The sequence below is a fragment of the Chamaea fasciata genome, unplaced genomic scaffold, assembly GCF_029207755.1.
Source record: "Chamaea fasciata isolate MVZ Bird 193981 ecotype frontalis unplaced genomic scaffold, bChaFas1.0.hap1 SCAF_748, whole genome shotgun sequence".
Taxonomy (NCBI): domain Eukaryota; kingdom Metazoa; phylum Chordata; class Aves; order Passeriformes; family Sylviidae; genus Chamaea; species Chamaea fasciata.
This window is the reverse complement of record NW_027094833.1, coordinates 1762-28940: the sequence shown is the minus strand read 5'-3', so window position 1 is coordinate 28940 and position 27179 is coordinate 1762. Positions and strand designations below refer to the sequence as shown.

General features: G+C 52.5%; 2 protein-coding genes across 2 annotated transcripts; one reads left to right on the top strand and one right to left on the bottom strand.

Annotated features, from left to right (window-relative positions):
* Nucleotides 1-1002: 1002 nt before the first annotated feature.
* LOC136305887 (nucleolin-like) lies at nucleotides 1003-13752 on the bottom strand. Its single transcript, XM_066209205.1, has 3 exons — nucleotides 13529-13752; nucleotides 7365-7586; nucleotides 1003-1379 (listed from the first exon to the last, which is right to left on the bottom strand). The coding sequence occupies exons 1-3, from the start codon at nucleotides 13535-13537 to the stop codon at nucleotides 1098-1100; spliced, it is 513 nt and encodes a 170-aa protein (XP_066065302.1). The 5' UTR covers nucleotides 13538-13752; the 3' UTR covers nucleotides 1003-1097.
* A 2652-nt stretch (nucleotides 13753-16404) lies between these two features.
* LOC136305888 (uncharacterized) lies at nucleotides 16405-25152 on the top strand (the record flags this gene model as incomplete). Its single annotated transcript, XM_066209206.1, has 2 exons — nucleotides 16405-16663; nucleotides 24855-25152. Coding segments are annotated over exons 1-2 (556 nt in total), but the record flags the coding sequence as incomplete, so codon positions are not given.
* Nucleotides 25153-27179: the final 2027 nt, after the last annotated feature.

Sequence of the window (27179 nt, the reverse complement as noted above, 5' to 3'; positions counted from 1 at the left end):
TCCCCACATTCCCTCAGGGATCGTTCCGGGGGAATATTCCCGAAAATTCCACCTGAGTGTCACAATTCCAAGGATTTATCCCGCCGGGAACGGGAATTCCAGAGGAATATTCCCAAAAATCCCACCTGGACCTCTCCAAGAGTCACAATTCCAAGGATTTATCCATTGGGAACGGGAATTCCAGGGGAATATTCCCAAAATCCCACCTGGACACCCGAGTGTCACAATTCCAGGATTTATCCCACCAGGAATGGGAATTCCAGAGGAATATTCCCAAAAATCCCACCTGAGTGTCACAATTCCAAGGATTTATCCATTGGGAATTCCAGGGGAATATTCCCAAAACTTCTGACCTGAACACCACTGAGCATCACAATTCCAAGGATTTATCCCGCCGGGAACGGGAATTCCAGGGGAATATTCCCAAAAATCCCACCTGGACACCCGAGTGTCACAATTCCAAGGATTTATCCTGTTGGGAACGGGAATTCCAGAGGAATATTCCCAAAAATCCCACCTGGACCTCTCCGAGTGTCACAATTCTAGGATTTATCCACCAGGAATGGGAATTCCGGGGGAATATTCCCGAAAATCCCGCCTGGACATCTCCCAGTGTCACAATTCCAAGGATTTATCTATTGGGAATTCCAGAGGAATATTCCCAAAAATCCCACCTGGACACCCCTGAGTGTCACAATTCCAAGGATTTATCCTGTTGGGAACGGGAATTCCAGAGGAATATTCCCAAAAATCCCACCTGGACATCTCCGAGTGTCACAATTCCAAGGATTTATCCCGCTGGGAATGGGAATTCCAGAGGAATATTCCCAAAAATCCCACCTGGACCTCTCCGAGTGTCACAATTCCAAGGATTTATCCCGCTGGGAATGGGAATTCCGGGGGAATATTCCCGAAAATCCCACCTGGACCTCTCCGAGTGTCACAATTCCAGGATTTATCCACCAGGAATGGGAATTCCGGGGGAATATTCCCAAAAATCCCGCCTGGACATCTCCCAGTGTCACAATTCCAAGGATTTATCCATTGGGAATTCCAGGGGAATATTCCCAAAAATCCCACCTGGACCTCTCCGAGTGTCACAATTCCAAGGATTTATCCCGCCGGGAACGGGAATTCCCGCCCTGGGCTCCCTCCGGATCCCTCCCATCCCACTTTTCCTCGGAACGATCCCCCCCAGCCTCTTCCCAGCTGCGCTCTCCGATCCCGGGATAACGGCGCCGAATTCCCGGAATTCCGTCGGCTCCCACCTCCTCATCGGAGCTGTCCTGCGCGTACTCGTCGGGGACGAGCAGATCCCGCTGCAATTCCAAGGGGGAATCGTCTCCCAGCGTTTTCCTCTTCCCAGGAATTCCCGCGGCCTGGGAAAAACCGGGAGAAAAAAAAACTCAATCCCGGTGAGATTCCGTCACCCGGAATTCCCGCCGGGAATTTTTGGGATGGGATTCCTGCCGGGAATTCCTGATTTGGGATTTTTGGGATGCAGGAGAACATGGGAATGGTTTTGGATGGAAAATTGGGGATTTTTGGGATGGGATTCCTGCCGGGAATTCCTGATAGGGATTTTGGGATGCAGGAAAACAGGGAATGGTTTTGGATGGAAAATTGGGAATTTTTGGGATGGGATTCCTGCCAGGAATTCTTGGTTGGGATTTTTGGGATGCAGGAAAACAGGGAATGGTTTTGGATGGAAAATTGGGGATTTTTGGGATGGGATTCCTGCTGGGAATTCCTGATTTGGATTTTGGGATGCAGGAAAACAGGGAATGGTTTTGGATGGAAAATTGGGAATTTTTGGGATGGGATTCCTGCCGGGAATTCCTGATTTGGATTTTGGGATGCAGGAAAACAGGGAATGGTTTTGGATGGAAAATTGGGAATTTTTGGGATGGGATTCCTGCTGGGAATTCCTGGTTGGGATTTTTGGGATGCAGGAAAACAGGGAATGGTTTTGGATGGAAAATTGGGGATTTTTGGGATGGGATTCCTGCCGGGAATTCCTGGTTTGGAATTTTTGAAAAAAGGGGGAAAGGGGAAAAAAGGAAAAAAAGGGAAGAAAAGGGAAAAAAAAGGGAAAAAGGGAAAAGGGCAAACGGAGCGCTGGAATTCCGGCCAGGCACTCCCAGTTCCCTCCCAGTTCCATCCCAGTCTGTCCCAGTCCATCCCAGTCTGTCCCAGTCCATCCCAGTCTGTCCCAGTTCCATCCCAGTCTGTCCCAGTCCATCCCAGTCTGTCCCAGTCCATCCCAGTCCGTCCCAGTCCGTCCCAGTCCATCCCAGTTCCATCCCAGTCTGTCCCAGTCCATCCCAGTCTGTCCCAGTTCTGTCCCAGTTCCATCCCAGTCCGTCCCAGTCCATCCCAGTCTGTCCCAGTCCGTCCCAGTCCATCCCAGTTCCATCCCAGTCTGTCCCAGTCCATCCCAGTCTGTCCCAGTTCTGTCCCAGTTCCATCCCAGTCCGTCCCAGTCCATCCCAGTCTGTCCCAGTCCATCCCAGTCTGTCCCAGTCCATCCCAGTATGTCCCAGTTCATCCCAGTCTGTCCCAGTTCTATCAGTCTGTCCCAGTTCCATCCCAGTTCCATCCCAGTCTGTCCCAGTTCATCCCAGTCTGTCCCAGTTCCATCCCAGTCTGTCCCAGTTCCATCCCAGTTCCATCCCAGTCTGTCCCAGTTCATCCCAGTCTGTCCCAGTCCATCCCAGTCTGTCCCAGTTCATCCCAGTCTGTCCCAGTTCCATCCCAGTTCCATCCCAGTCTGTCCCAGTTCATCCCAGTCTGTCCCAGTTCCATCCCAGTCTGTCCCAGTTCATCCCAGTCTGTCCCAGTCCATCCCAGTCTGTCCCAGTCCATCCCAGTCTGTCCCAGTTCCATCCCAGTCTGTCCCAGTCCATCCCAGTCTGTCCCAGTCCATCCCAGTCTGTCCCAGTTCCATCCCAGTCTGTCCCAGTCCATCCCAGTCTGTCCCAGTCCATCCCAGTCTGTCCCAGTTCCATCCCAGTCTGTCCCAGTCCATCCCAGTCTGTCCCAGTCCATCCCAGTCTGTCCCAGTTCCATCCCAGTTCCATCCCAGTCTGTCCCAGTCCATCCCAGTCCATCCCAGTCTGTCCCAGTTCCATCCCAGTCTGTCCCAGTCCATCCCAGTCTGTCCCAGTCCATCCCAGTCTGTCCCAGTTCCATCCCAGTTCCATCCCAGTCTGTCCCAGTTCCATCCCAGTCTGTCCCAGTTCCATCCCAGTCTGTCCCAGTCCATCCCAGTCTGTCCCAGTCCATCCCAGTCCGTCCCAGTCCATCCCAGTTCCATCCCAGTCTGTCCCAGTCCATCCCAGTCTGTCCCAGTTCCATCCCAGTCCATCCCAGTCTGTCCCAGTCCATCCCAGTCTGTCCCAGTTCTGTCCCAGTTCTGTCCCAGTTCCATCCCAGTCCGTCCCAGTTCCATCCCAGTCCATCCCAGTCTGTCCCAGTTCTGTCCCAGTTCTGTCCCAGTTCCATCCCAGTCCGTCCCAGTCCATCCCAGTCTGTCCCAGTCCATCCCAGTCTGTCCCAGTTCATCCCAGTCTGTCCCAGTTCTATCAGTCTGTCCCAGTTCCATCCCAGTCTGTCCCAGTTCCCTCCCAGTTCCATCCCAGTCTGTCCCAGTTCATCCCAGTCTGTCCCAGTCCATCCCAGTCTGTCCCAGTCCATCCCAGTCTATCCCAGTTCCATCCCAGTCCATCCCAGTCTGTCCCAGTTCCCTCCCAGTTCCATCCCAGTCTGTCCCAGTTCATCCCAGTCTGTCCCAGTTCATCCCAGTCTGTCCCAGTCCATCCCAGTCTGTCCCAGTTCCCTCCCAGTTCCATCCCAGTCTGTCCCAGTCCATCCCAGTCTGTCCCAGTTCCATCCCAGTCCATCCCAGTCTGTCCCAGTTCATCCCAGTCTGTCCCAGTCCATCCCAGTCTGTCCCAGTTCCATCTGAAAGTTTGGGAACATCCCGATAAATGTTTGGGAACATCCCGGGAAAAGAAAAAACATCCCAGCTCTCCAGGCACAGATCCCGGTTTTCCGGCCACCAAATCCCGGTTTTCCGGCCACCAAATCCCGGTTTTCCGGGCACAGATCCCGGTTTTCCGGGCACAGATCCCGGTTTTCCGGCCACCAAATCCCGGTTTTCCGGGCACAAATCCCGGTTTTCCGGCCACCAAATCCCAAGGGGGAAAGGGAAGAGTTAAACAACTCCCGAGGTTTTTTCCAGGATGAGGAAAGCAGCAACGGGATTTGGGATTTGGGATCAGGGAACGGCAGCTCTGGGATTTGGGATTTGGGATTTTGGGATCAGGGAACGGCAGCTCTGGGATTTGGGATTTGGGATTTGGGATCAGGGAACGGCAGCTCTGGGATTTGGGATTTTGGGATCTGGGATCAGGGAACGGCAGCTCTGGGATTTGGGATTTGGGATTTTGGGATCTGGGATCAGGGAACGGCAGCTCTGGGATTTGGGATTTGGGATTTGGGATTTTGGGATCAGGGAACGGCAGCTCTGGGATTTGGGATTTGGGATTTGGGATTTGGGATTTGGGATCAGGGAACGGCAGCTCTGGGATTTGGGATTTGGGATTTGGGATCAGGGAACGGCAGCTCTGGGATTTGGGATTTGGGATTTTGGGATCAGGGAACGGCAGCTCTGGGATTTGGGATTTGGGATTTGGGATTTGGGATCAGGGAACGGCAGCTCTGGGATTTGGGATTTGGGATTTGGGATCAGGGAATGGCAGCTCTGGGATTTGGGATTTGGGATTTGGGATCAGGGAACGGCAGCTCTGGGATTTGGGATCTGGGATTTTGGGATCTGGGATCAGGGAACGGCAGCTCTGGGATTTGGGATTTGGGATTTGGGATTTGGGATTTGGGATCAGGGAACGGCAGCTCTGGGATTTGGGATTTGGGATTTGGGATTTTGGGATCAGGGAACGGCAGCTCTGGGATTTGGGATTTGGGATTTGGGATTTGGGATTTGGGATCGGCAGCTCTGGGATTTGGGATTTGGGATTTTGGGATCAGGGAACGGCAGCTCTGGGATTTGGGATTTGGGATTTGGGATCAGGGAACGGCAGCTCTGGGATTTGGGATTTGGGATTTGGGATTTGGGATCAGGGAACGGCAGCTCTGGGATTTGGGATTTGGGATTTTGGGATCAGGGAACGGCAGCTCTGGGATTTGGGATTTGGGATTTGGGATCTGGGATCAGGGAACGGCAGCTCTGGGATTTGGGATTTGGGATTTTGGGATCAGGGAACGGCAGCTCTGGGATTTGGGATTTGGGATTTTGGAATCAGGGAACGGCAGCTCTGGGATTTGGGATTTGGGATTTGGGATTTGGGATCAGGGAACGGCAGCTCTGGGATTTGGGATTTGGGATTTGGGATTTTGGGATCAGGGAACGGCAGCTCTGGGATTTGGGATTTGGGATTTTGGGATTTTGGGATCAGGGAACGGCAGCTCTGGGATTTGGGATTTGGGATTTTGGGATCAGGGAACGGCAGCTCTGGGATTTGGGATTTGGGATTTGGGATTTGGGATCAGGGAACGGCAGCTCTGGGATTTGGGATTTGGGATTTGGGATTTGGGATTTTGGGATCAGGGAACGGCAGCTCTGGGATTTGGGATTTGGGATCTGGGATCAGGGAACGGCAGCTCTGGGATTTGGGATTTGGGATTTGGGATTTGGGATCAGGGAATGGCAGCTCTGGGATTTGGGATTTGGGATTTGGGATCAGGGAAAGGCAGCTCTGGGATTTGGGATTTTGGGATTTTGGGATCAGGGAACGGCAGCTCTGGGATTTGGGATTTGGGATTTGGGATCAGGGAACGGCAGCTCTGGGATTTGGGATTTGGGATTTGGGATCAGGGAACGGCAGCTCTGGGATTTGGGATTTGGGATTTGGGATCAGGGAACGGCAGCTCTGGGATTTGGGATTTGGGATTTGGGATCAGGGAAAGGCAGCTCTGGGATTTGGGATTTTGGGATTTTGGGATCAGGGAACGGCAGCTCTGGGATTTGGGATTTGGGATTTGGGATCTGGGATTTGGGATCAGGGAACGGCAGCTCTGGGATTTGGGATTTGGGATTTGGGATTTGGGATCAGGGAACGGCAGCTCTGGGATTTGGGATTTGGGATTTGGGATCTGGGATCAGGGAACGGCAGCTCTGGGATTTGGGATTTGGGATTTGGGATTTTGGGATCAGGGAACGGCAGCTCTGGGATTTGGGATTTGGGATTTGGGATTTGGGATTTGGGATCAGGGAACGGCAGCTCTGGGATTTGGGATTTGGGATTTGGGATTTGGGATTTGGGATCAGGGAACGGCAGCTCTGGGATTTGGGATTTGGGATTTGGGATCAGGGAACGGCAGCTCTGGGATTTGGGATTTGGGATCAGGGAACGGCAGCTCTGGGATTTGGGATTTGGGATTTTGGGATTTGGGATCAGGGAACGGCAGCTCTGGGATTTGGGATTTGGGATTTTGGGATCAGGGAACGGCAGCTCTGGGATTTGGGATTTGGGATTTTGGGATCAGGGAACGGCAGCTCTGGGATTTGGGATTTGGGATTTGGGATCAGGGAACGGCAGCTCTGGGATTTGGGATTTGGGATTTTGGGATCTGGGATCAGGGAACGGCAGCTCTGGGATTTGGGATTTGGGATCTGGGATCAGGGAACGGCAGCTCTGGGATTTGGGATTTGGGATTTTGGGATCAGGGAATGGCAGCTCTGCGATTTGGGATTTGGGATTTTGGGATCAGGGAATGGCAGCTCTGGGATTTGGGATCTGGGATTTGGGATTTGGGATTTTGGGATCTGGGATCAGGGAACGGCAGCTCTGGGATTTGGGATTTTGGGATTTTGGGATCAGGGAATGGCACCCTGATCCAGTCTCGGAATCCTGGGATTTGGGATTTGGGAACGGAGGGGATTTTCGGGATCATCCCACTCCCGCGGGACACCTCCTGCTCTTCCGAGCACCGTGGGCCAGCCCTGGCATTCTCTGGGAATTCCATCCCCAAATTCCCCGGATTTCCCCTGGGAAGCCATTCCCCGTTTCCCCTCATCCCAAATCCCTCTGCAGCTCTCCCAGAAAAAATCAAAACCCCTCTGGGAAAACTGGGAAAAGCCGCCGGGAAGTTTAACTTTGGAGTTTGTTTTTTTTCCCCCACAATTCCGCCCGCGACAGGCTCAACTCCTCCTCCTCCTCCTCCTGGAAAACGGGATCGGGGCCGGGTGTATCCCGGGATTTCGGAGGGCGGCTGGAGAATCCCAGGGATTTTGGAGCGGGGAGCTGCCGAAATCCGGGGCGGGGTCGCAGGTGAGGCCTCACCTGTGTGTGAGGAGCTGGGGGGCTGCCGGGGGCTTCTTCCTCCTCATCATCCTCATCCTCATCCTCATCCTCATCCTCATCCTCATCCTCCTCATCCTCCTCTTCCTCGTGGTGGTCGGGGTCATTCCCGGAGGATTCTCCGTCGCTGGCCGAGTCCTCGAGGCCGGAATAAACGCTCTCCTCGCTCTCCGAGTGCTCGGAGACCACGCCGGACGGGCTGGCCTGAGGGACACGGCACGGGTCACACGGAGGGGGGACACGGGGGGGACAAAGGGGGGGACAGAGGGGGGGACACGGGGGGGACACGGGGGGGACACGGGGGGGACAGAGAGGGGGACAGAGGGGGGACAGAGGGGGGACACTAATGGGGACACGGGGGGGATACTAATGGGGACACTAATGGGGACACTAATGGGGACACAAAGGGGACAATAATGGGGACACGGGGGGGACACTAATGGGGACACTAATGGGGACACAGGGGGACACTAATGGGGACACGGGGGGGACACTAATGGGGACACGGGGGGGACACTAATGGGGACACAGGGGGGACACGGGGGGGACACTAATGGGGACACTAATGGGGACACGGGGGGGACACTAATGGGGACACAGGGGGGACACTAATGGGGACACTAATGGGGACACTAATGGGGACACTAATGGGGACACGGGGGGGACACTAATGGGGACACTAATGGGGACACTAATGGGGACACGGGGGGGACACTAATGGGGACACGGGGGGGACACTAATGGGGACACTAATGGGGACACTAATGGGGACACTAATGGGGACACTACTGGGGACACGGGGGGGACACTAATGGGGACACGGGGGGACACGGGGGGAACACTAATGGGGACACGGGGGGGACACTAATGGGGACACTAATGGGGACACTAATGGGGACACGGGGGGGACACTAATGGGGACACTAATGGGGACACTAATGGGAACAGGGGGGGACACTAATGGGGACACTAATGGGGACACGGGGGGACACTAATGGGGACACAAAGGGGACACGGGGGGGACACTAATGGGGACACTAATGGGGACACGGGGGGGACACGGGGGGGACACTAATGGGGACACTAATGGGGACACTAATGGGGACACGGGGGGACACTAATGGGGACACTAATGGGGACACAGGGGGGACACTAATGGGGACACTAATGGGGACACTAATGGGGACACTAATGGGGACACAGGGGGGACACTAATGGGGACACTAATGGGGACACTAATGGGGACACTAATGGGGACACAGGGGGGACACTAATGGGGACACTAATGGGGACACTAATGGGGACACTAATGGGGACACGGGGGGGACACTAATGGGGACACGGGGGGACACTAATGGGGACACTAATGGGGACACGGGGGGGACACTAATGGGGACACTAATGGGGACACGGGGGGGACACTAATGGGGACACGGGGGGGACACTAATGGGGACACGGGGGGACACTAATGGGGACATGGGGGGACACTAATGGGGACACTAATGGGGACACGGGGGGACACTAATGGGGACACTAATGGGGACACAGGTGGGACACTAATGGGGACACGGGGGGGACACTAATGGGGACACTAATGGGGACACTAATGGGGACACTAATGGGGACACTAATGGGGACACGGGGGGGACACTAATGGGGACACAGGGGGGACACTAATGGGGACACAAAGGGGACACGGGGGGGACACTAATGGGGACACGGGGGGGACACTAATGGGGACACTAATGGGGACACTAATGGGGACACGGGGGGGACACTAATGGGGACACGGGGGGGACACTAATGGGGACACTAATGGGGACACGGGGGGAACACTAATGGGGACACGGGGGGGACACTAATGGGGACACTAATGGGGACACTAATGGGGACACTAATGGGGACACGGGGGGGACACTAATGGGGACACTAATGGGGACACTAATGGGGACACAAAGGGGACACAGGGGGGACACTAATGGGGACACTAATGGGGACACTAATGGGGACACGGGGGGGACACTAATGGGGACACGGGGGGACACTAATGGGGACACGGGGGGGACACTAATGGGGACACGGGGGGACACTAATGGGGACACTAATGGGGACACGGGGGGACACTAATGGGGACACGGGGGGGACACTAATGGGGACACTAATGGGGACACAAAGGGGACACGGGGGGGACACTAATGGGGACACTAATGGGGACACAAAGGGGACACGGGGGGACACTAATGGGGACACTAATGGGGACACTAATGGGGACACGGGGGGGACACTAATGGGGACACGGGGGGGACAGAGGGGGGACACGGGGGGGACACTAATGGGGACACGGGGGGGACACTAATGGGGACACTAATGGGGACACTAATGGGGACACGGGGGGGACAGAGGGGGGACACGGGGGGGACACTAATGGGGACACGGGGGGACACTAATGGGGACACTAATGGGGACACTAATGGGGACACGGGGGGGACACTAATGGGGACACTAATGGGGACACGGGGGGGACACTAATGGGGACACGGGGGGACACTAATGGGGACACTAATGGGGACACTAATGGGGACACTAATGGGGACACTAATGGGGACACGGGGGGACACTAATGGGGACACAGGGGGACACTAATGGGGACACAGGGGGGACAGAGGGGGGACACGGGGGGGACACTAATGGGGACACTAATGGGGACACGGGGGGGACACTAATGGGGACACTAATGGGGACACGGGGGGACACTAATGGGGACACAGGGGGGACAGAGGGGGGACACGGGGGGGACACTAATGGGGACACGGGGGGACACTAATGGGGACACTAATGGGGACACTAATGGGGACACGGGGGGACACTAATGGGGACACGGGGGGGAAACGGGGGGGACACTAATGGGGACACTAATGGGGACACTAATGGGGACACGGGGGGACACTAATGGGGACACTAATGGGGACACGGGGGGGACACTAATGGGGACACGGGGGGGACACTAATGGGGACACTAATGGGGACACAAAGGGGACACGGGGGGACACTAATGGGGACATGGGGGGACACTAATGGGGACACTAATGGGGACACTAATGGGGACACGGGGGGGACACGGGGGGGACACTAATGGGGACACTAATGGGGACACGGGGGGACACTAATGGGGACACTAATGGGGACACGGGGGGGACACTAATGGGGACACAGGGGGGACACTAATGGGGACACTAATGGGGACACGGGGGGGACACTAATGGGGACACTAATGGGGACACGGGGGGGACACTAATGGGGACACGGGGGGGACACTAATGGGGACACTAATGGGGACACTAATGGGGACACAAAGGGGACACGGGGGGACACTAATGGGGACACTAATGGGGACACTAATGGGGACACAAAGGGGACACAGGGGGGACACTAATGGGGACACTAATGGGGACACAGGGGGGACACTAATGGGGACACTAATGGGGACACTAATGGGGACACGGGGGGACACTAATGGGGACACTAATGGGGACACTAATGGGGACACTAATGGGGACACGGGGGGACACTAATGGGGACACTAATGGGGACACAAAGGGGACAATAATGGGGACACGGGGGGACACTAATGGGGACACTAATGGGGACACGGGGGGACACTAATGGGGACACTAATGGGGACACTAATGGGGACACTAATGGGGACACTAATGGGGACACGGGGGGACACTAATGGGGACACTAATGGGGACACTAATGGGGACACTAATGGGGACACTAATGGGGACACTAATGGGGACACAAAGGGGACACGGGGGGGACACTAATGGGGACACTAACGGGGACACTAATGGGGACACGGGGGGACACTAATGGGGACACTAATGGGGACACGGGGGGACACTAATGGGGACACTAATGGGGACACTAATGGGGACACGGGGGGACACTAATGGGGACACTAATGGGGACACTAATGGGGACACGGGGGGACACTAATGGGGACACTAATGGGGACACTAATGGGGACACTAATGGGGACACAGGGGGGACACTAATGGGGACACTAATGGGGACACGGGGGGGACACTAATGGGGACACAGGGGGGACAGAGGGGGGACACTAATGGGGACACGGGGGGACACTAATGGGGACACAAAGGGGACACGGGGGGGACACTAATGGGGACACTAATGGGGACACAAAGGGGACACGGGGGGACACTAATGGGGACACTAATGGGGACACTAATGGGGACACGGGGGGGACACTAATGGGGACACGGGGGGGACAGAGGGGGGACACGGGGGGGACACTAATGGGGACACGGGGGGGACAGAGGGGGGACACGGGGGGGACACTAATGGGGACACTAATGGGGACACTAATGGGGACACAGGGGGGACACTAATGGGGACACGGGGGGGACACTAATGGGGACACTAATGGGGACACTAATGGGGACACTAATGGGGACACTAATGGGGACACGGGGGGGACACTAATGGGGACACTAACGGGGACACTAATGGGGACACGGGGGGACACTAATGGGGACACTAATGGGGACACTAATGGGGACACGGGGGGACACTAATAGGGACACTAATGGGGACACAAAGGGGACACGGGGGGGACACTAATGGGGACACTAATGGGGACACGGAGGGACACTAATGGGGACACTAATGGGGACACTAATGGGGACACTAATGGGGACACTAATGGGGACACGGGGGGACACTAATGGGGACACTAATGGGGACACAAAGGGGACAATAATGGGGACACGGGGGGACACTAATGGGGACACAAAGGGGACAATAATGGGGACACAAAGGGGACAATAATGGGGACACTAATGGGGACACTAATGGGGACACGGGGGGACCCGCAGGTTTTGGGGTGTCCCACAGAACCAGGCCAGCCCCCCCAAATCCCCTGAGCCCCACGAACACCAGGATGGATCCCCCGGAAATTCCCGATCCAGCCGCACCGGGTCTGGGCTCCGGAGGGGACCCCAAAGCCCCCCCCGAACTGCGGGGACCCCTCCGGAGCCCAAATTCCCCTCAAAGTCCCAAATTCCCCCTCAAATTCCCAAATTCCCCCTCAAATTCCCAAATTCCCCCTCAGGAGCCCAAATTCCCCCTCAAATTCCCAAATTCCCCCCTCAGGAGCCCAAATTCCCCCTCAGGAGCCCAAATCCCCCCTCAAATTCCCAAATTTCCCCTCAAATTCCCAAATTCCCCCTCAGGAGCCCAAATTCCCCCTCAAATTCCCAAATTTCCCCTCAAATTCCCAAATTCTCCCTCAAAGTCCCAAATTCCCCCTCAAATTCCCAAATTCCCCCTCAGGAGCCCAAATTCCCCCTCAGGAGCCCAAATTCCCCCTCAAATTCCCAAATTCCCCCTCAAGAGCCCAAATTCCCCTCAAATTCCCAAATTCCCCCCTCAGGAGCCCAAATTCCCCCTCAAATTCCCAAATTCCCCCTCAAATTCCCAAATTCCCCCTCAGGAGCCCAAATTCCCCCTCAAATTCCCAAATTCCCCCTCAAATTCCCAAATCCCCCCTCAAATTCCCAAATTCCCCCTCAGGAGCCCAAATTCCCCCTCAAATTCCCAAATTTTCCCCTCAGGAGCCCAAATTCCCCCCCAAATTCCCAAATCCCCCCTCAAATTCCCAAATCCCCCCTCAAATTCCCAAATCCCCCTCAAATCCCCAAACCCCCCCTCCGGGACACGGGGCCGGATCCCCTCAGCGGGACTCCGGCTGTTTCTCCTCAGGAAAAGGCCAAACGCCCTCAAATTCCCGGTCTCACGGAGAGCAGAGCGGAGACCCCCGATCACGGGATCCCCCACCTCATCGGTAGATCATCGGTAGATCATCGGTAGATCATCGGTAGATCCCTCCCTTCGGGAGGTCAAATTCCCCCCTCACGGACCCCAGGCCGGACCCTCTGGAATTCCCCGCTCCCCCCTCACCGGGAGCAGCCCAGCCTCCCCGCGGCCATGCCAACCCTCCCTCCATCCCTCCCTCCCTCCATCCCTCCCTCCCTCCCTCCCTCCATCCCTCCCTCCATCCCTCCCTCCCCGTTGCCATGACGACCCCGCCGTGTCCCCCCCCCCTGCCCGGTCACCCCCGGACCTGCTCCATGGTGGCGGCTCCGCGTGCGCCGCCGAACACGTGGGCGCGGGTCACGGGCACCGGCCACGCCCCCGCCCGCCGCGCTTCCGCCTTCCGCCGCCGCTGCCCGGGGGAGGGGATCCCGCCGCTGGGCGGGGCGGGAGAACGGGAACGGGGACGGAGAACGGGAGGAGATAACGGGGAAAGATAACGGGAGAGGAGCGGCAGCGCGGGAAAAACGGGGAAGGGAAGCGCGCATGCGCAGAGGCGGCTGCGCGGTGGGCTCGGCGCATGCGCGTAGCGGCGGCCGCGCTAAATCAGGAAGAAGGCGTGGTTTGGCGTAGGGGCGTGGTAAAATGGGCGTGGTTACGAGTCGCCGTCGGCAAGGAAAGGGGCGGGGCCAACAGAGAAAATAGGCGTGTCCCAAGCGGGAGGGGCGGGACCAGGTGACGCGGCCCTGCCCAGTCATTGCCGGCCATGGCCAATGGGCGCGGCCTGAGGGAAAGGGGAGTGGCTTGAGCCACCGGGGTCACCGAGAGCCTAGCGGGACGGGGGCGTGGCCAGGCTTGCGGGGGCGTGTCCTGTGGGGTCGGAAGCGTGGCCTAATGGCAGAGGGGGCGTTCCCATGCAGGTATAGGCAGTGGGCGTGGCCTATCCTGATTGCGTGTGTCCCCGCCTTTCTGTGGGCGTTGCCCGTGCACGCAGTGGGCGTGGCCACTTCCAAGTGCGAAAACCCTTACCAGCTATAGGAGGTGGGCGCGGCAACAGCGCAGGGGCGTGTCCTAGCGGCAAAGCCACGCCCTCCGCTATCCTCACCACGAAGTGGGCGTGGCTACCGCACAAACCGGCGCGCCCAAGCTGAAAAGTCCCCATATGCGACAGCCAGTGGGCGTGGCCTCTCGCTCAAGGGGGCGTGTCTTCTCGCCAGAGCCCCGCCTCGCCTGCATCTTTACCACGAAATAGGCGTGACTATCACCCAAGGGGGTGTGGCCTCGCACCAAGGCCGTGTCTTCAGCACGCAGTGGGCGTGGCTATAGTTCAAGGGGGCGTGCCCTTGCTCCAAAGACCCGCCTCTCTATCTTTAACTCTCAATGGGCGTGGCTATCGCCGAAGGGGGCGTGCCATCACACGAAAGAGCCCTGCCTCTGTATCTTTAACACGCAGTGGGCGTGGCTATCTCCCAAGTCCCGCCTCCCCTCTCACTTTAGAACGCAGTGAGCGCGTCTACCTTAAAGGGGCGTGGCCTCGCTCCAAAGCCATACATTCAGCACGCAATGGCGTGGCTATAGTATAAGTGGGCGTGCCTTTGCACCAGGGCCCCGCCTCTCTAGCCTACCGCGCAGTGGGCGTGGCTATAGCATAAGGGGACGTGCCTTTGCACCGAAGCCCCGCCTCTCTGCCATCTTTAAGACGCAATGGGCGTGTCTCTGCATTAAAGCCTCGCCCCTCCCTTTCACCAACACGCAGTGGGCGCGTCTACCTTTAAGGGGCGTGTCCTCGCCGCCAGAGCCATACATTCAGCACGCAGTGGGCGTGGCTATAGTATAAGGAGGCGTGCCTTTGCACCATGGCCCCGCCTTTCTATCCTTACCGCGCAGTGGGTGTGGCTATGGTATAAGGGGACGTGCCTTTGCCCCGAAGCCCCGCCTCTCTCCTATCTTATCTTTAACACGCAATGGGCGCGTCCCTGCATTAAAGCCCCGCCCCTCCCCATCACCACCACGCAGTGGGCGCGTCCCTATCGCCGTGGGCGTGTCCCGCCCGCAGCGGGCGGGTTTCTTTCGCCGTGGGCGTGTCCCGCCCGCAGTGAGCGTGTCTCTATCGCCGTGGGCGTGTCCCGCCCGCAGTGGGCGGGTTTCTTTCGCCGTGGGCGTGTCCCGCCCGCAGTGAGCGTGTCTCTATCGCCGTGGGGCGTGTCCCGCCCGCAGTGGGCGCGTACCTATCGCCGTGGGCGTGTCCCGCTCGCAGCGGGCGGGTTTCTTTCGCCGTGGGCGTGTCCCCGCCCGCAGTGGGCGTGTTTCTTTCCCGTGGGCGTGTCCCCGCCCGCAGTGGGCGTGTCCCGCCCGCAGTGAGCGTGTCTCTATCGCCGTGGGCGTGTCCCGCCCGCAGTGGGCGGGTTTCTTTCGCCGTGGGCGTGTCCCGCCCGCAGCGGGCGGGTTTCTTTCGCCGTGGGCGTGTCCCGCCCGCAGTGAGCGTGTCACTATCGCCGTGGGCGTGTCCCGCCCGCAGTGGGCGTGTCCCCGCCCGCAGTGAGCGTGTCTCTATCGCCGTGGGCGTGTCCCGCCCGCAGTGGGCGCGTACCTATCGCCGTGGGCGTGTCCCCGCTCGCAGCGGGCGGGTTTCTTTCGCCGTGGGCGTGTCCCCGCCCGCAGTGGGCGTGTTTCTTTCGCCGTGGGCGTGTCCCGCCCGCAGTGGGCGTGTCCCGCCCCGCAGTGAGCGTGTCTCTATCGCCGTGGGCGTGTCCCGCCCGCAGTGGGCGGGTTTCTTTCGCCGTGGGCGTGTCCCGCCGCAGCGGGCGGGTTTCTTTCGCCGTGGGCGTGTCCCGCCCGCAGTGAGCGTGTCACTATCGCCGTGGGCGTGTCCCGCCGCAGTGGGCGTGTCCCCGCCCGCAGTGAGCGTGTCTCTATCGCCGTGGGCGTGTCCCGCCCGCAGTGGGCGGGTTTCTTTCGCAGTGGGCGTGTCCCGCCGCAGTGGGCGTGTCTCTATCGCCGTGGGCGTGTCCCGCTCGCAGCGGGCGGGTTTCTTTCGCCGTGGGCGTGTCCCGCCCGCAGTGAGCGTGTCACTATCGCCGTGGGCGTGTCCCGCCCGCAGCGGCGTGTCCCCGCCCGCAGTGGGCGTGCCCGCGCACGCGCCGCTCGCCTCCTCCTCCCCCCACCCCCCCCCCTCCCCCGGTCCAAGATGGCGGCGGCCATGCCGCGTCCCGCCGCCGCGGCCGCCGCCCGCCGTGCGGGCCGTTTCCCGCCTTTTCTAACGCCCGCGTCCCCTGACGGGGTTTCCCGGCGGCGCCGCCAGGGCGCGGCCATGGAGGGCGCGGCGGCGGCGGCGGCGGCGGCGGCGGGAGCGGGGCCGGGCGGCAGCAACGTGCCCGCCTTCCTCACCAAGCTCTGGACGCTGGTGGAGGATCCCGACACGGACCCGCTGATCTGCTGGAGCCCCGTGAGTGTCCCCCGCGGGGCGGGACGGCCTTACCGGGAGAAGCGGCCTTACCGGGAGGGCTGTGCCGGCATTGCCGCCGCCGGCCCGGCCCGGCCACGGCGGCCGCGGCCTCGGGCGGCTCCTCGGGGAGCTCCCCTGAAATTCCCGCTAAAATCGCCTTAAACTGCCCTGAAAATCCCGCCGGGCTCCCGGTGAAATCCTGCTGAGGGCTCCTTGAAACCCCGCTAAAACTCCGTGGAATTCCCGCTGAAACCCCGTTAAAATTGCGCTTAAAAACCACTGAAATCTCGTTAAAAATGTCGTTAAAATTCCCACCGAAATCCCGTTAAAATCCCACTAAAATCCCGTTAAATTCCCATTAAAATCCCACTAAAATTCCCTTAAATTGCCCTGAAAATCCCGCCGGGCTCCCGGTGAAATCCTGCTGAGGGCTCCTTGAAACCCCGCTAAAACTCCGTGGAATTCCCGCTGAAACCCCGTTAAAATTGCGCTTAAAAACCATTGAAATCTCGTTAAAAATGTCGTTAAAATCCCGTTAAAATCCCGTTAAAATCCCACTAAAATCCCGTTAAATTCCCATTAAAATCCCACTAAAATTCCCTTAAACTGCCCCTGAAAATCCCGCCGGGCTCCCGGTGAAATCCTGCTGAGGGCTCCTTGAAACCCCGCTAAGAGTCCGTGGAATTCCCGCTAACATCCCGTTAAAATTGCGCTTAAAAACCACTGAAATCTCATTAAAAATGTCGTTAAAATCCCGTTAAGTTCCCGTTAAAATCCCACTAAAATCCCGTTAAATTCCCATTAAAATCCCCCTAAAATCCCGTTAAATTCCCATTAAATTCCCACTAAAATCCCGTTAAATTCCCATTAAATTCCCACTAAAATCCCGTTAAATTCCCGTTAAAATCCCGTTACATTCTCTTTAAAATCCTGTTAAAACTTCATTTTAAAAGCCATTAAAATCTCATTAAAAATGTCGTTAAAATCCCACCAAAATCCCGCTAAAATCCCGTTAAATTCCCATTAAATTCCCACTAAAATCCCGTTAAATTCCCGTTAAATTCCCACTAAAATCCCGTTAAATTCCCATTAAAATCCCGTTACATTCTCCTTAAAATCCTGTTAAAACTTCATTTTAAAAACCATTAAAATCTCATTAAAAATGTCGTTAAAATCCCACTAAAATCCCGTTAAGTTCCCATTAAAATCCCACTAAAATCCCATTAAATTCCCATTAAAATCCCTCTAAAATCCCGTTACATTCTCCTTAAAATCCCGTCAAAATCTCATTAAACTTTCCATTAAAATCTCATTAAATGTCCCATTAAAATCCTGTAAAAATCTCATTAAAATCCCCGTAAAACTCTGTTAAATTCCCACTAAAATCCCTTTAAATTCCCATTAAATTCCCACTAAAATCCCGTTAAATTCCCATTAAATTCCCACTAAAATCCCGTTACATTCTCCTTAAAATCCCACTAAAATCCCATTAAATTCCACTAAAATCCCGTTACATTCTCCTTAAAATCCCGTTAAAGTTTCGTTTTAAAAACCATTAAAATCTCATTAAAAATCTCCTTAAAATCCCACCAAAATCCCGTTAAATTCCCATTAAAATCTAACTAAAATCTCCTTAAATCCCCATTAAAATCCCACGAAAATCCCGTTGCATTCTCCTTAAAATCCCGTTCAAATTTAATTAAACATCCCATTAAAATCTCATTAAACGTCCCGTTAAAGTCCTGTCAAAACCCCACTAAAACTCCGTTAAAATCCCATTGAAGTCCCACTAAAATCCCATTAAAATCCCCCTACAGTTCCATTAAAATCCCACTAAAATCCCATTAAAATCCCCCTAAAGTTCCATTAAAATCCCATTAAAATCCCGTTAAAACCCCATTAAAATCTTGCTAAAATCTTAATGAATATCCCGTTAACATCCCATTAAAATCCTGTTAAAATCTCATTAAAATCCCCTAAAATTCCATGAAAATCCCATTAAAGTCCCACTAAAATCCCATTAAAATCCCATTAAAATTCCATGAAAATCCCATTAAAATCCTAATGAATATCCCATTAACATCCCATTAAAACCCCACTAAAATCCCATTAAAATCCCATTAAAATCCCACTAAAATCCCATTAAAAACCCCACTAAAATCCCCCTAAAATCCCACTAAAATCCCATTAAAATCCCACTAAAATCCCGTTAAAATCCCATTAAAATCCCATTAAAATTCCATTAAAACCCCACTAAAATCCCCCTAAAATCCCATTAAAATCCCACTAAAATCCCCATTAAAATCCCTATTAAAACCCCATTAAAACCCCATTAAAATCCCCCTAAAATCCCCCTAAAATCCCATTAAAACCCCACTAAAATCCCATTAAAATCCCCCTAAAATCCCCCTAAAATCCCCCTAAAATCCCCCTAAAATCCCATTAAAACCCCACTAAAATCCCATTAAAATCCCCCCTAAAATCCCCCTAAAATCCCACTAAAATCCCCCTAAAATCCCATTAAAACCCCACTAAAATCCCACTAAAATCCCATTAAAACCCCATTAAAATCCCATTAAAATTCCATTAAAATCCCATTAAAACCCCACTAAAATCCCATTAAAACCCCACTAAAACCCCCCACTAAAATCCCGTTAAAATCCCATTAAAATCCCCCTAAAATCCCATTAAAAACGCCGTTAAATCCCGCTGCTAATTAGGGGCTAATTAGGGGCTAATTAAGGATTAATTCGGGGCTAATTCCAGCACTGAGGGGAATCCGTTTGAGGATGCGGAATGCAGGGAATTCCGGGAAGTTTTAAGGAATTCCTGCTTTTCTTTTTGACTTATTGAAAGAATTTTTTAAGGGATTTTTCTGCTTCTTTCCCCAAGGAATTCTCTAGGGGGGTTTTTTCCTGGAATTTTCTGCTTTTTCCAAAGGTTTTCCTGCTTTTTCCGAAGGTTTTCCTGCTTTTCCCCCAGAATTCCCTGATTTTCCCAGGAATATTCTCCTTTCCCCCAGGAATTTTCTGCTTTTTCCAAAGATTTTCCTGCTTTTCCCCGGGAATATTCTCCTTTTCCCCCGGAATTTTCTGCTTTTTCCGAAGGTTTTCCTGCTTTTTCCCCGGAAATTTCCTGCTTTTCCCGGGAATATTCTCCTTTTCTCCAGGAATATTCTCCTTTTCCCCAGGAATTTCCTGCTTTTCCCTGGAATTTTCTGCTTTTTCCAAAGATTTTCCTGCTTTTTCCCCGAAATTTCCTGCTTTTCCCGGAATATTCTCCTTTCCCCCAGGAATTTTCTGCTTTTCCTGGGAATATTCTCCTTTTCTCCAGGAATATTCTCCTTTTCCCCCAGGAATTTTCTGCTTTTTCCAAAGGTTTTCCTGCTTTTCCCCGGAATTTCCTGCTTTTCCCAGAAATATTCTCCTTTTCCCCCAGAATTCCCTGATTTTCTCAGGAATATTCTCCTTTTCCCCAGGAATTTTCTGCTTTTTTCCCGGAATTTTCTGCTTTTCCCGGGAATATTCTCCTTTTCCCCCGGAATATTCCTGCTTTTTCCAAAGGTTTTCCTGCTTTTCCCCGGAATTTCCTGCTTTTCCCAGGAATATTCTCCTTTTCCCCCGGAATTCCCTGATTTTCTCAGGAATATTCTCCTTTTCCCCAGGAATTTCCTGCTTTTTCCCCGGAATTTTCTGCTTTTTCCAAAGATTTTCCTGCTTTTTCCCCGGAATTTCCTGCTTTTCCCGGGAATATTCTCCTTTCCCCCCAGGAATTTTCTGCTTTTCCCGGGAATATTCTCCTTTTCTCCAGGAATATTCTCCTTTTCCCCAGGAATTTCCTGCTTTTTCCCCAGAATTTCCTGCTTTTTCCAAAGGTTTTCCTGCTTTTCCCCCGGAATTTCCTGCTTTTCCTGGGAATATTCTCCTTTTCTCCAGGAATATTTCTCCTTTTCCCCAGGAATTTCCTGCTTTTTCCAAAGGTTTTCCTGCTTTTTCCCCGGAATTTCCTGCTTTTCCTGGGAATATTCTCCTTTTCTCCAGGAATATTCTCCTTTTCCCCAGGAATTTTCTGCTTTTTCCGAAGGTTTTCCTGCTTTTCCCCCGGAATTTCCTGCTTTTCCCAGAAATATTCTCCTTTTCCCCCGGAATTTCCTGCTTTTTCCAAAGATTTTCCTGCTTTTCCCAGAAATATTCTCCTTTTCCCCCAGAATTCCCTGATTTTCTCAGGAATATTCTCCTTTTCCCCAGGAATTTTCTGCTTTTTTCCCGGAATTTTCTGCTTTTCCCAGGAATATTCTCCTTTTCCCCAGGAATTTCCTGCTTTTTCCAAAGGTTTTCCTGCTTTTTCCCCGGAATTTCCTGCTTTTCCCAGGAATATTCTCCTTTTCCCCCGGAATTCCCTGATTTTCTCAGGAATATTCTCCTTTTCCCTGGAATTTCCTGCTTTTTCCAAAGATTTTCCTGCTTTTTCCCCGGAATTCCCAGATTTCCTTCCCCAAGGATTTCCCTGCTTTTTCCCAAGAGTTTTCCTGCTTTTCTCCTGATTTTTTTTTCCCCACACAATCTCCTGGTACTTTCCATGGAATTCTCTGGTTGTTTCCCCAGGAATTCCCTGCTTTTTTCCTTGGATTTTTTTTCCCCCGATTTTTCCGGGATTTCTTTGCCTTTTCCTGGGATTTTTTTGAAAGTTTTTATTTTTCCAGGAATTCCCTGCACTTCCCTTGATTTTTTTTTTTAAATATTTTTCCCAGGAATTCCTGCCTTTTCCGGGCTTTTTCCCTCCGCCAGAACCTGGAATTTTAATGGAATTTGGGTGGAATTTGGATGGAATTTCCCTTCCAATCCCTTTTGGATCCCCAGAACTCGTCCCACTTTTCCAGGGGAGTTTTAGGCTGGGATTTTTTGTTGTTGTTTTTTTTTTTTTTCCGGAATATTCCCAATTATAGGAGGAACCTTTGGAATTCTGAGCCCAAAAAATTCCAAAAAACTCCAAAAAAATATCTCCAAAATCGCCCCAAAAATTCCCAAAACAATCCCAAAAATCCAAAAAAATAAATCCCCCAAAACTCAAAAAAAAATTCCCCCCAAAATTCCCAAGAAAGCTCATTTTTCCAGATTCCAGGAAAAATCCCGGATAATCCCGGAATTCCAGGGCCTGGGAACGATCCCAATTTTCCCGTTTTTTTTCCCTTCAGACCAGGAGGAGCCTCTGGAATTCTGAGGCCAGAAAAGCTCTGGGATGTGGTGGAGTCGCTGTTCCCTGCTGGGATGAGAACAAATCCCAAAGAAATTCCCAAAATCCTCCCAAAAAAATCCCCCAAAAATTAAAAAAAAAAAAAATTTAAAGTCTCAAAAATTCTCCCCCCAAAAAATTTTAAAAATCCCCCAAAAAATTAAAAAAATCAAAAAATTCCTCAAATCTAAAAGCCCCAAAAATCCCCCCAAAAATCGAAAAAAAATTCCCCAAAATCCCCTCAAAAAATCCCAAAAAATTTAAAAAAATTTTTAAAAGTCTCAAAAATCCTCCCCCCCCAAAAAAATAAAAAAAAAATCCCCCAAAAATAAAAAAAAACCAAAAAATTCCTTAAAAAAATCTAAAAAACCCCAAAAATAATCCCAAAAATCCCCCCAAAAATCGAAAAAAATTCCCAAAATCCTCCCAAAAAAATCCCCCAAAAATTCAAAATAAAAAAAAAAATTTTTAAGGTCTCAGAAATCCTCCCCCCCAAAAAAATCCAAAAAAAGCTCCCAAAAAATCAAAAAATTCCTCAAAAAAATCTAAAAAACCCCAAAAATAGTCCCCAAAAATCCCCCTAAAAATCGAAAAAAATTTCCCCGAAATCCCCCCAAAACATCCCAAAAAAATCCCAAAAATTCCCCAAAATCCTCCAAAAAATTCCCCGAAATCCCCCAAAACACCCCAAAAAAACCCCAAAATTCCCTCAAATCCCCCCAAAACACCCCAAAAAATCCCAAAATTCCCCAAAATCCCTAAAAAATCTCCCAGAAAATCTAAAAAAAAAAAAATTCCCAAAAACCCCCCAAACCCGCGTTGTCCCAGATTTCAGGAAAAAACTGGGAGAACCCGGGAATTCCAAGGGCTGGGAGGGATCCCAATTTCCCGATTTTTCCCAATTTTCCCTGAGATTTTCCTGGTTTTTTCCCAATTTTTTCCCCAGTTTTCCCCCCATTTTTTTCCCAAATTTTTTCCCCAGTTTTTGTCTATTTGCCTGATTTTTCCTGAAATTTTTTCCCAATTTTTCTGGATTTTTCCCCACTTTTCCTGATTTTTTTCCCAGTTATTTTTCCCAATTTTTCCCCAATTTCTTCCCGGTTTTTCCCCAATTTTTCCCCAATTCTTCCTGATTTTTTCCCTGATTTTCCCAATTTTTTTCCAAATTTTCCTGATTTTTCCCGATCATTTTTCCCAATTTTTTTCCCTGATTATTCCTGATTTTTCCCAGGTTTTTTCCCCAATTTCTTCCCAATTTTCCCCCAATTTTTTTCCCAATTTTTCCCTATTTTTCCCCCATTTTGCCCCCAAATTTCCCCCAATTTTCCCCACTTTCCCCATTTTTTCCCCAATTTTCCCCGATTTTTCCCCATTTTCCCCAATTTTCCCCCATTTTTTCCCCATTTTCCCCATTTTTTCCCTATTTTTTCCCCGATTTTTCCCCAATTTTCCCCCATTTTTTCCCTGATTTTTTTCCCCATTTTTCCCATTTTTTCCCCCAAATTTCCCCATTTTTGCCCCGATTTTTCCCCAATTTTCCCCCATTTTTCCCCGATTTTTCCCCAGTTTTTCCCTAATTTTTCCCCAATTTTTTCCCCGATTTCCCCCGATTTTCCCCAGATTTTTCCCCATTTTTTCCCTCATTTTTCCCCGATTTTCCCCCATTTTTTCCCTCATTTTTCCCCGATTTTCCCTCATTTTTCCCCAATTTCCCCCTGATTTTCCCCCATTTTTTCCCCGATTTTCCCCCATTTTTTCGCCAATTTTCCCCCAATTTTTCCCCTTTTTTTCCCCATTTTCCTCCATTTTTCCCCAGTTTTTTCCCCCCGATTTTCACCCAATTTTTCCCCGATTTTCCCCCATTTTTTCCCCAATTTTCCCCCATTTTTTCCCCAATTTTCCCCCATTTTTCCCCAATTTTCCCCCATTTTTTCCCCAATTTCCCCCCGATTTTTCCCCATTTTTTCCCTGATTTTCCCCCGATTTTCCCCCATTTTCCCCCAATTTCCCCCCGATTTTCCCCCATTTTTTCCCCGATTTTCCCCCATTTTTTCGCCAATTTTCCCCCAATTTTTCCCCTTTTTTTCCCCATTTTCCTCCATTTTTCCCCAGTTTTTTCCCCCCGATTTTCACCCAATTTTTCCCCGATTTTCCCCCATTTTTCCCCAATTTTCCCCCATTTTTTCCCCGATTTCCCCCCGATTTTTCCCCATTTTTTCCCTGATTTTCCCCCGATTTTCCCCCATTTTCCCCCAATTTCCCCCCGATTTTCCCCCATTTTTTCCCCATTTTCCCCAATTTTCCCCCATTTTTTCCCTCATTTTTCCCCGATTTTCCCTCATTTTTCCCCAATTTTCCCCCGATTTTCCCCCATTTTTTCCCCCATTTTTTCCCCAATTTTCCCCCATTTTTCCCCAATTTTCCCCCATTTTTTCCCCGATTTCCCCCCGATTTTTCCCCATTTTTTCCCTGATTTTCCCCCGATTTTCCCCCATTTTCCCCCATTTTTCCCCCGATTTTCCCCCATTTTTCCCAATTTTTTCCCCCATTTTCCCCCAAATTTCCCCATTTTTCCCCCGATTTTCCCCAGATTTTTCCCCATTTTCCCCCCATTTTTCCCCCATTTTTCCCCCATTTTTTCCCCATTTTTCCCCCATTTTTTCCCCAAATTTCCCCCATTTTTTCCCCAATTTTCCCCCATTTTTCCCCAATTTTCCCCCATTTTTCCCCAATTTTCCCCCATTTTTTCCCCGATTTTCCCCCATTTTTTCCCCAATTTTCCCCCAAATTTCCCCATTTTTTCCCCGATTTTCCCCCATTTTTCCCCCGATTTTCCCCCAATTTTTCCCCGATTTTCCCCCATTTCCCCCCCGATTTCCCCCCGATTTCCCCAGTTTTCCGGGCGCCTTTCCCCCTAATTTCCGTGTTGCTCTTTCCGGTTTTCCTGGCGCCGGCGCAGAGCGGCAGCAGCTTCCACGTCTTCGACCAGGGCCAGTTCTCCAAGGAGGTGCTGCCCAAGTACTTCAAACACAACAACATGGCCAGCTTCGTCCGCCAGCTCAACATGTGTGAGTGGTCCCGAAAAATCCGGGAATTTCCATCAAAATCCGGGAATTCTGGCGGCTGGGATTGGGGAATGGGGATGGGCTTCGTCCGCCAGCTCAACATGTGTGAGTATTCCCGAAAAAACCGGGAATTCTGGGAATTCTGGGGGCTGGGATTGGGGATTGGGGATGGGCTTCGTCCGCCAGCTCAACGTGTGTGAGTGGTCCCGAAAAAACCGGGAATTCTGGGAATTCTGGGGGCTGGGATTGGGGATTGGGGATGGGCTTCGTCCGCCAGCTCAACATGTGTGAGTATTCCCGAAAAAACCGGGAATTCTGGGAATTCTGGGGGCTGGGATTGGGGATTGGGGATGGGCTTCGTCCGCCAGCTCAACGTGTGTGAGTGGTCCCGAAAAAACCGGGAATTTCCATCAAAATCCGGGAATTCTGGGGGCTGGGATTGGGGATTGGGGATGGGCTTCGTCCGCCAGCTCAACGTCTGTGAGTATTCCCGAAATTCCATCCAAATTCCATCAAAATTCCACCAAAATCCGGGAATTCTGGGGGCTGGGATGGGGATTGGAGATGGGCTTCGTCCGCCAGCTCAACATGTGTGAGTGTTCCCGAAAAATCCGGGAATTCCGGGAATTCTGGGGGCTGGGATTGGGGATTGGGGATGGGCTTCGTCCGCCAGCTCAACATGTGTGAGTGTTCCCGAAATTCCATCAAAATCCGGGAATTCTGGGAATTCTGGGGGCTGGGATTGGGGATTGGGGATGGGCTTCGTCCGCCAGCTCAACATGTGTGAGTGATCCCGAAAAATCCGGGAATTCCGGGAATTCTGGGGGCTGGGATTGGGGATTGGGGATGGGCTTCGTCCGCCAGCTCAACGTGTGTGAGTATTCCCGAAAAAACCGGGAATTCTGGGAATTCTGGGGGCTGGGATTGGGGATTGGGGATGGGCTTCGTCCGCCAGCTCAACATGTGTGAGTGGTCCCGAAATTCCATCAAAATCCGGGAATTCTGGGAATTCTGGGGGCTGGGATGGGGATTGGGGATGGGCTTCGTCCGCCAGCTCAACATGTGTGAGTGGTCCCGAAAAATCCGGGAATTCTGGGAATTCTGGGGGCTGGGATTGGGGATTGGGGATGGGCTTCGTCCGCCAGCTCAACATGTGTGAGTGGTCCCGAAATTCCATCAAAATCCGGGAATTCTGGGAATTCTGGGGGCTGGGATGGGGATTGGGGATGGGCTTCGTCCGCCAGCTCAACATGTGTGAGTGGTCCCGAAAAATCCGGGAATTCTGGGAATTCTGGGGGCTGGGATTGGGGATTGGGGATGGGCTTCGTCCGCCAGCTCAACATGTGTGAGTATTCCCGAAATTCCATCAAAATCCGGGAATTCTGGGAATTCTGGGGGCTGGGATGGGGATTGGGGATGGGCTTCGTCCGCCAGCTCAACGTGTGTGAGTGTTCCCGAAATTCCATCCAAATTCCATCAAAATCCGGGAATTCTGGGAGATTGGGACTCAGCTTCCTGAGCCAGCTCAACACGTGGGAGTCAAAATTTGGGAATTCCCAAAATTCTGGGAATTCTGGAGGGGTGGGATCGGGCGGGGCAGCTCGACATGTGTCAGTAAAATTCCAGCATTTTCCCGGGAATTCCGGGAATTTTGGGAATTCTGGGGTTGGGAATCGGCTCGAGGTGTGTGAGTCAAACTCTGGGAATTCCGGGAATTTGGGGAATTCCGGGCGGTTGGAATTTTGGGATGGAGCCGTTGCCGTGAGTTGGAATCCCAGAATTCCAGGATTTTTTTCCCACTTTTCCCGGTTTTCCCACCAATTTCCACAAGGTGGTGCCAGAATCCCAGAATTCCCGGATTTTTTTCCCATTTATTCCCATTTTTTCTTGGATTTTTTCCCCATTTTTCCCATTTTTCTTGGATTTTTTCCCATTTTTTCCCCATTTTTCCAGATGGCTTCTGGAAGGTGGTGCCAGGATCCCAGAATTCCCGGATTTGATTCCCAGTTTTCCCATTTTTCCCCATTTTTTTCCCATTTTTCAGACAGGTTCGGGAAGGTGGTGCTGGGATCCCAGAATTCCCGGATTTTTTCCTGGATTTTTTTCCCTTTTTGCCCCCATTTCCCCCCATTTTTCCTGGATTTTCTCTTGGATTTTCCCCATTTTTCCCAGATTTTTTTCCTGGATTTTTCCCCATTTTCCCCCGGATTTTTTCCCAG

What these genes read in the sequence shown, in the direction of transcription:
- LOC136305887 (XM_066209205.1), bottom strand. An exon ending in CCCCAGCTCCTCACACACAG is followed by an intron (nt 1,380 to 7,364) that starts GTGAGGCCTCAC and finishes GGTTTTTCCCAG; the next exon opens with GCCGCGGGAATTCCTGGGAA.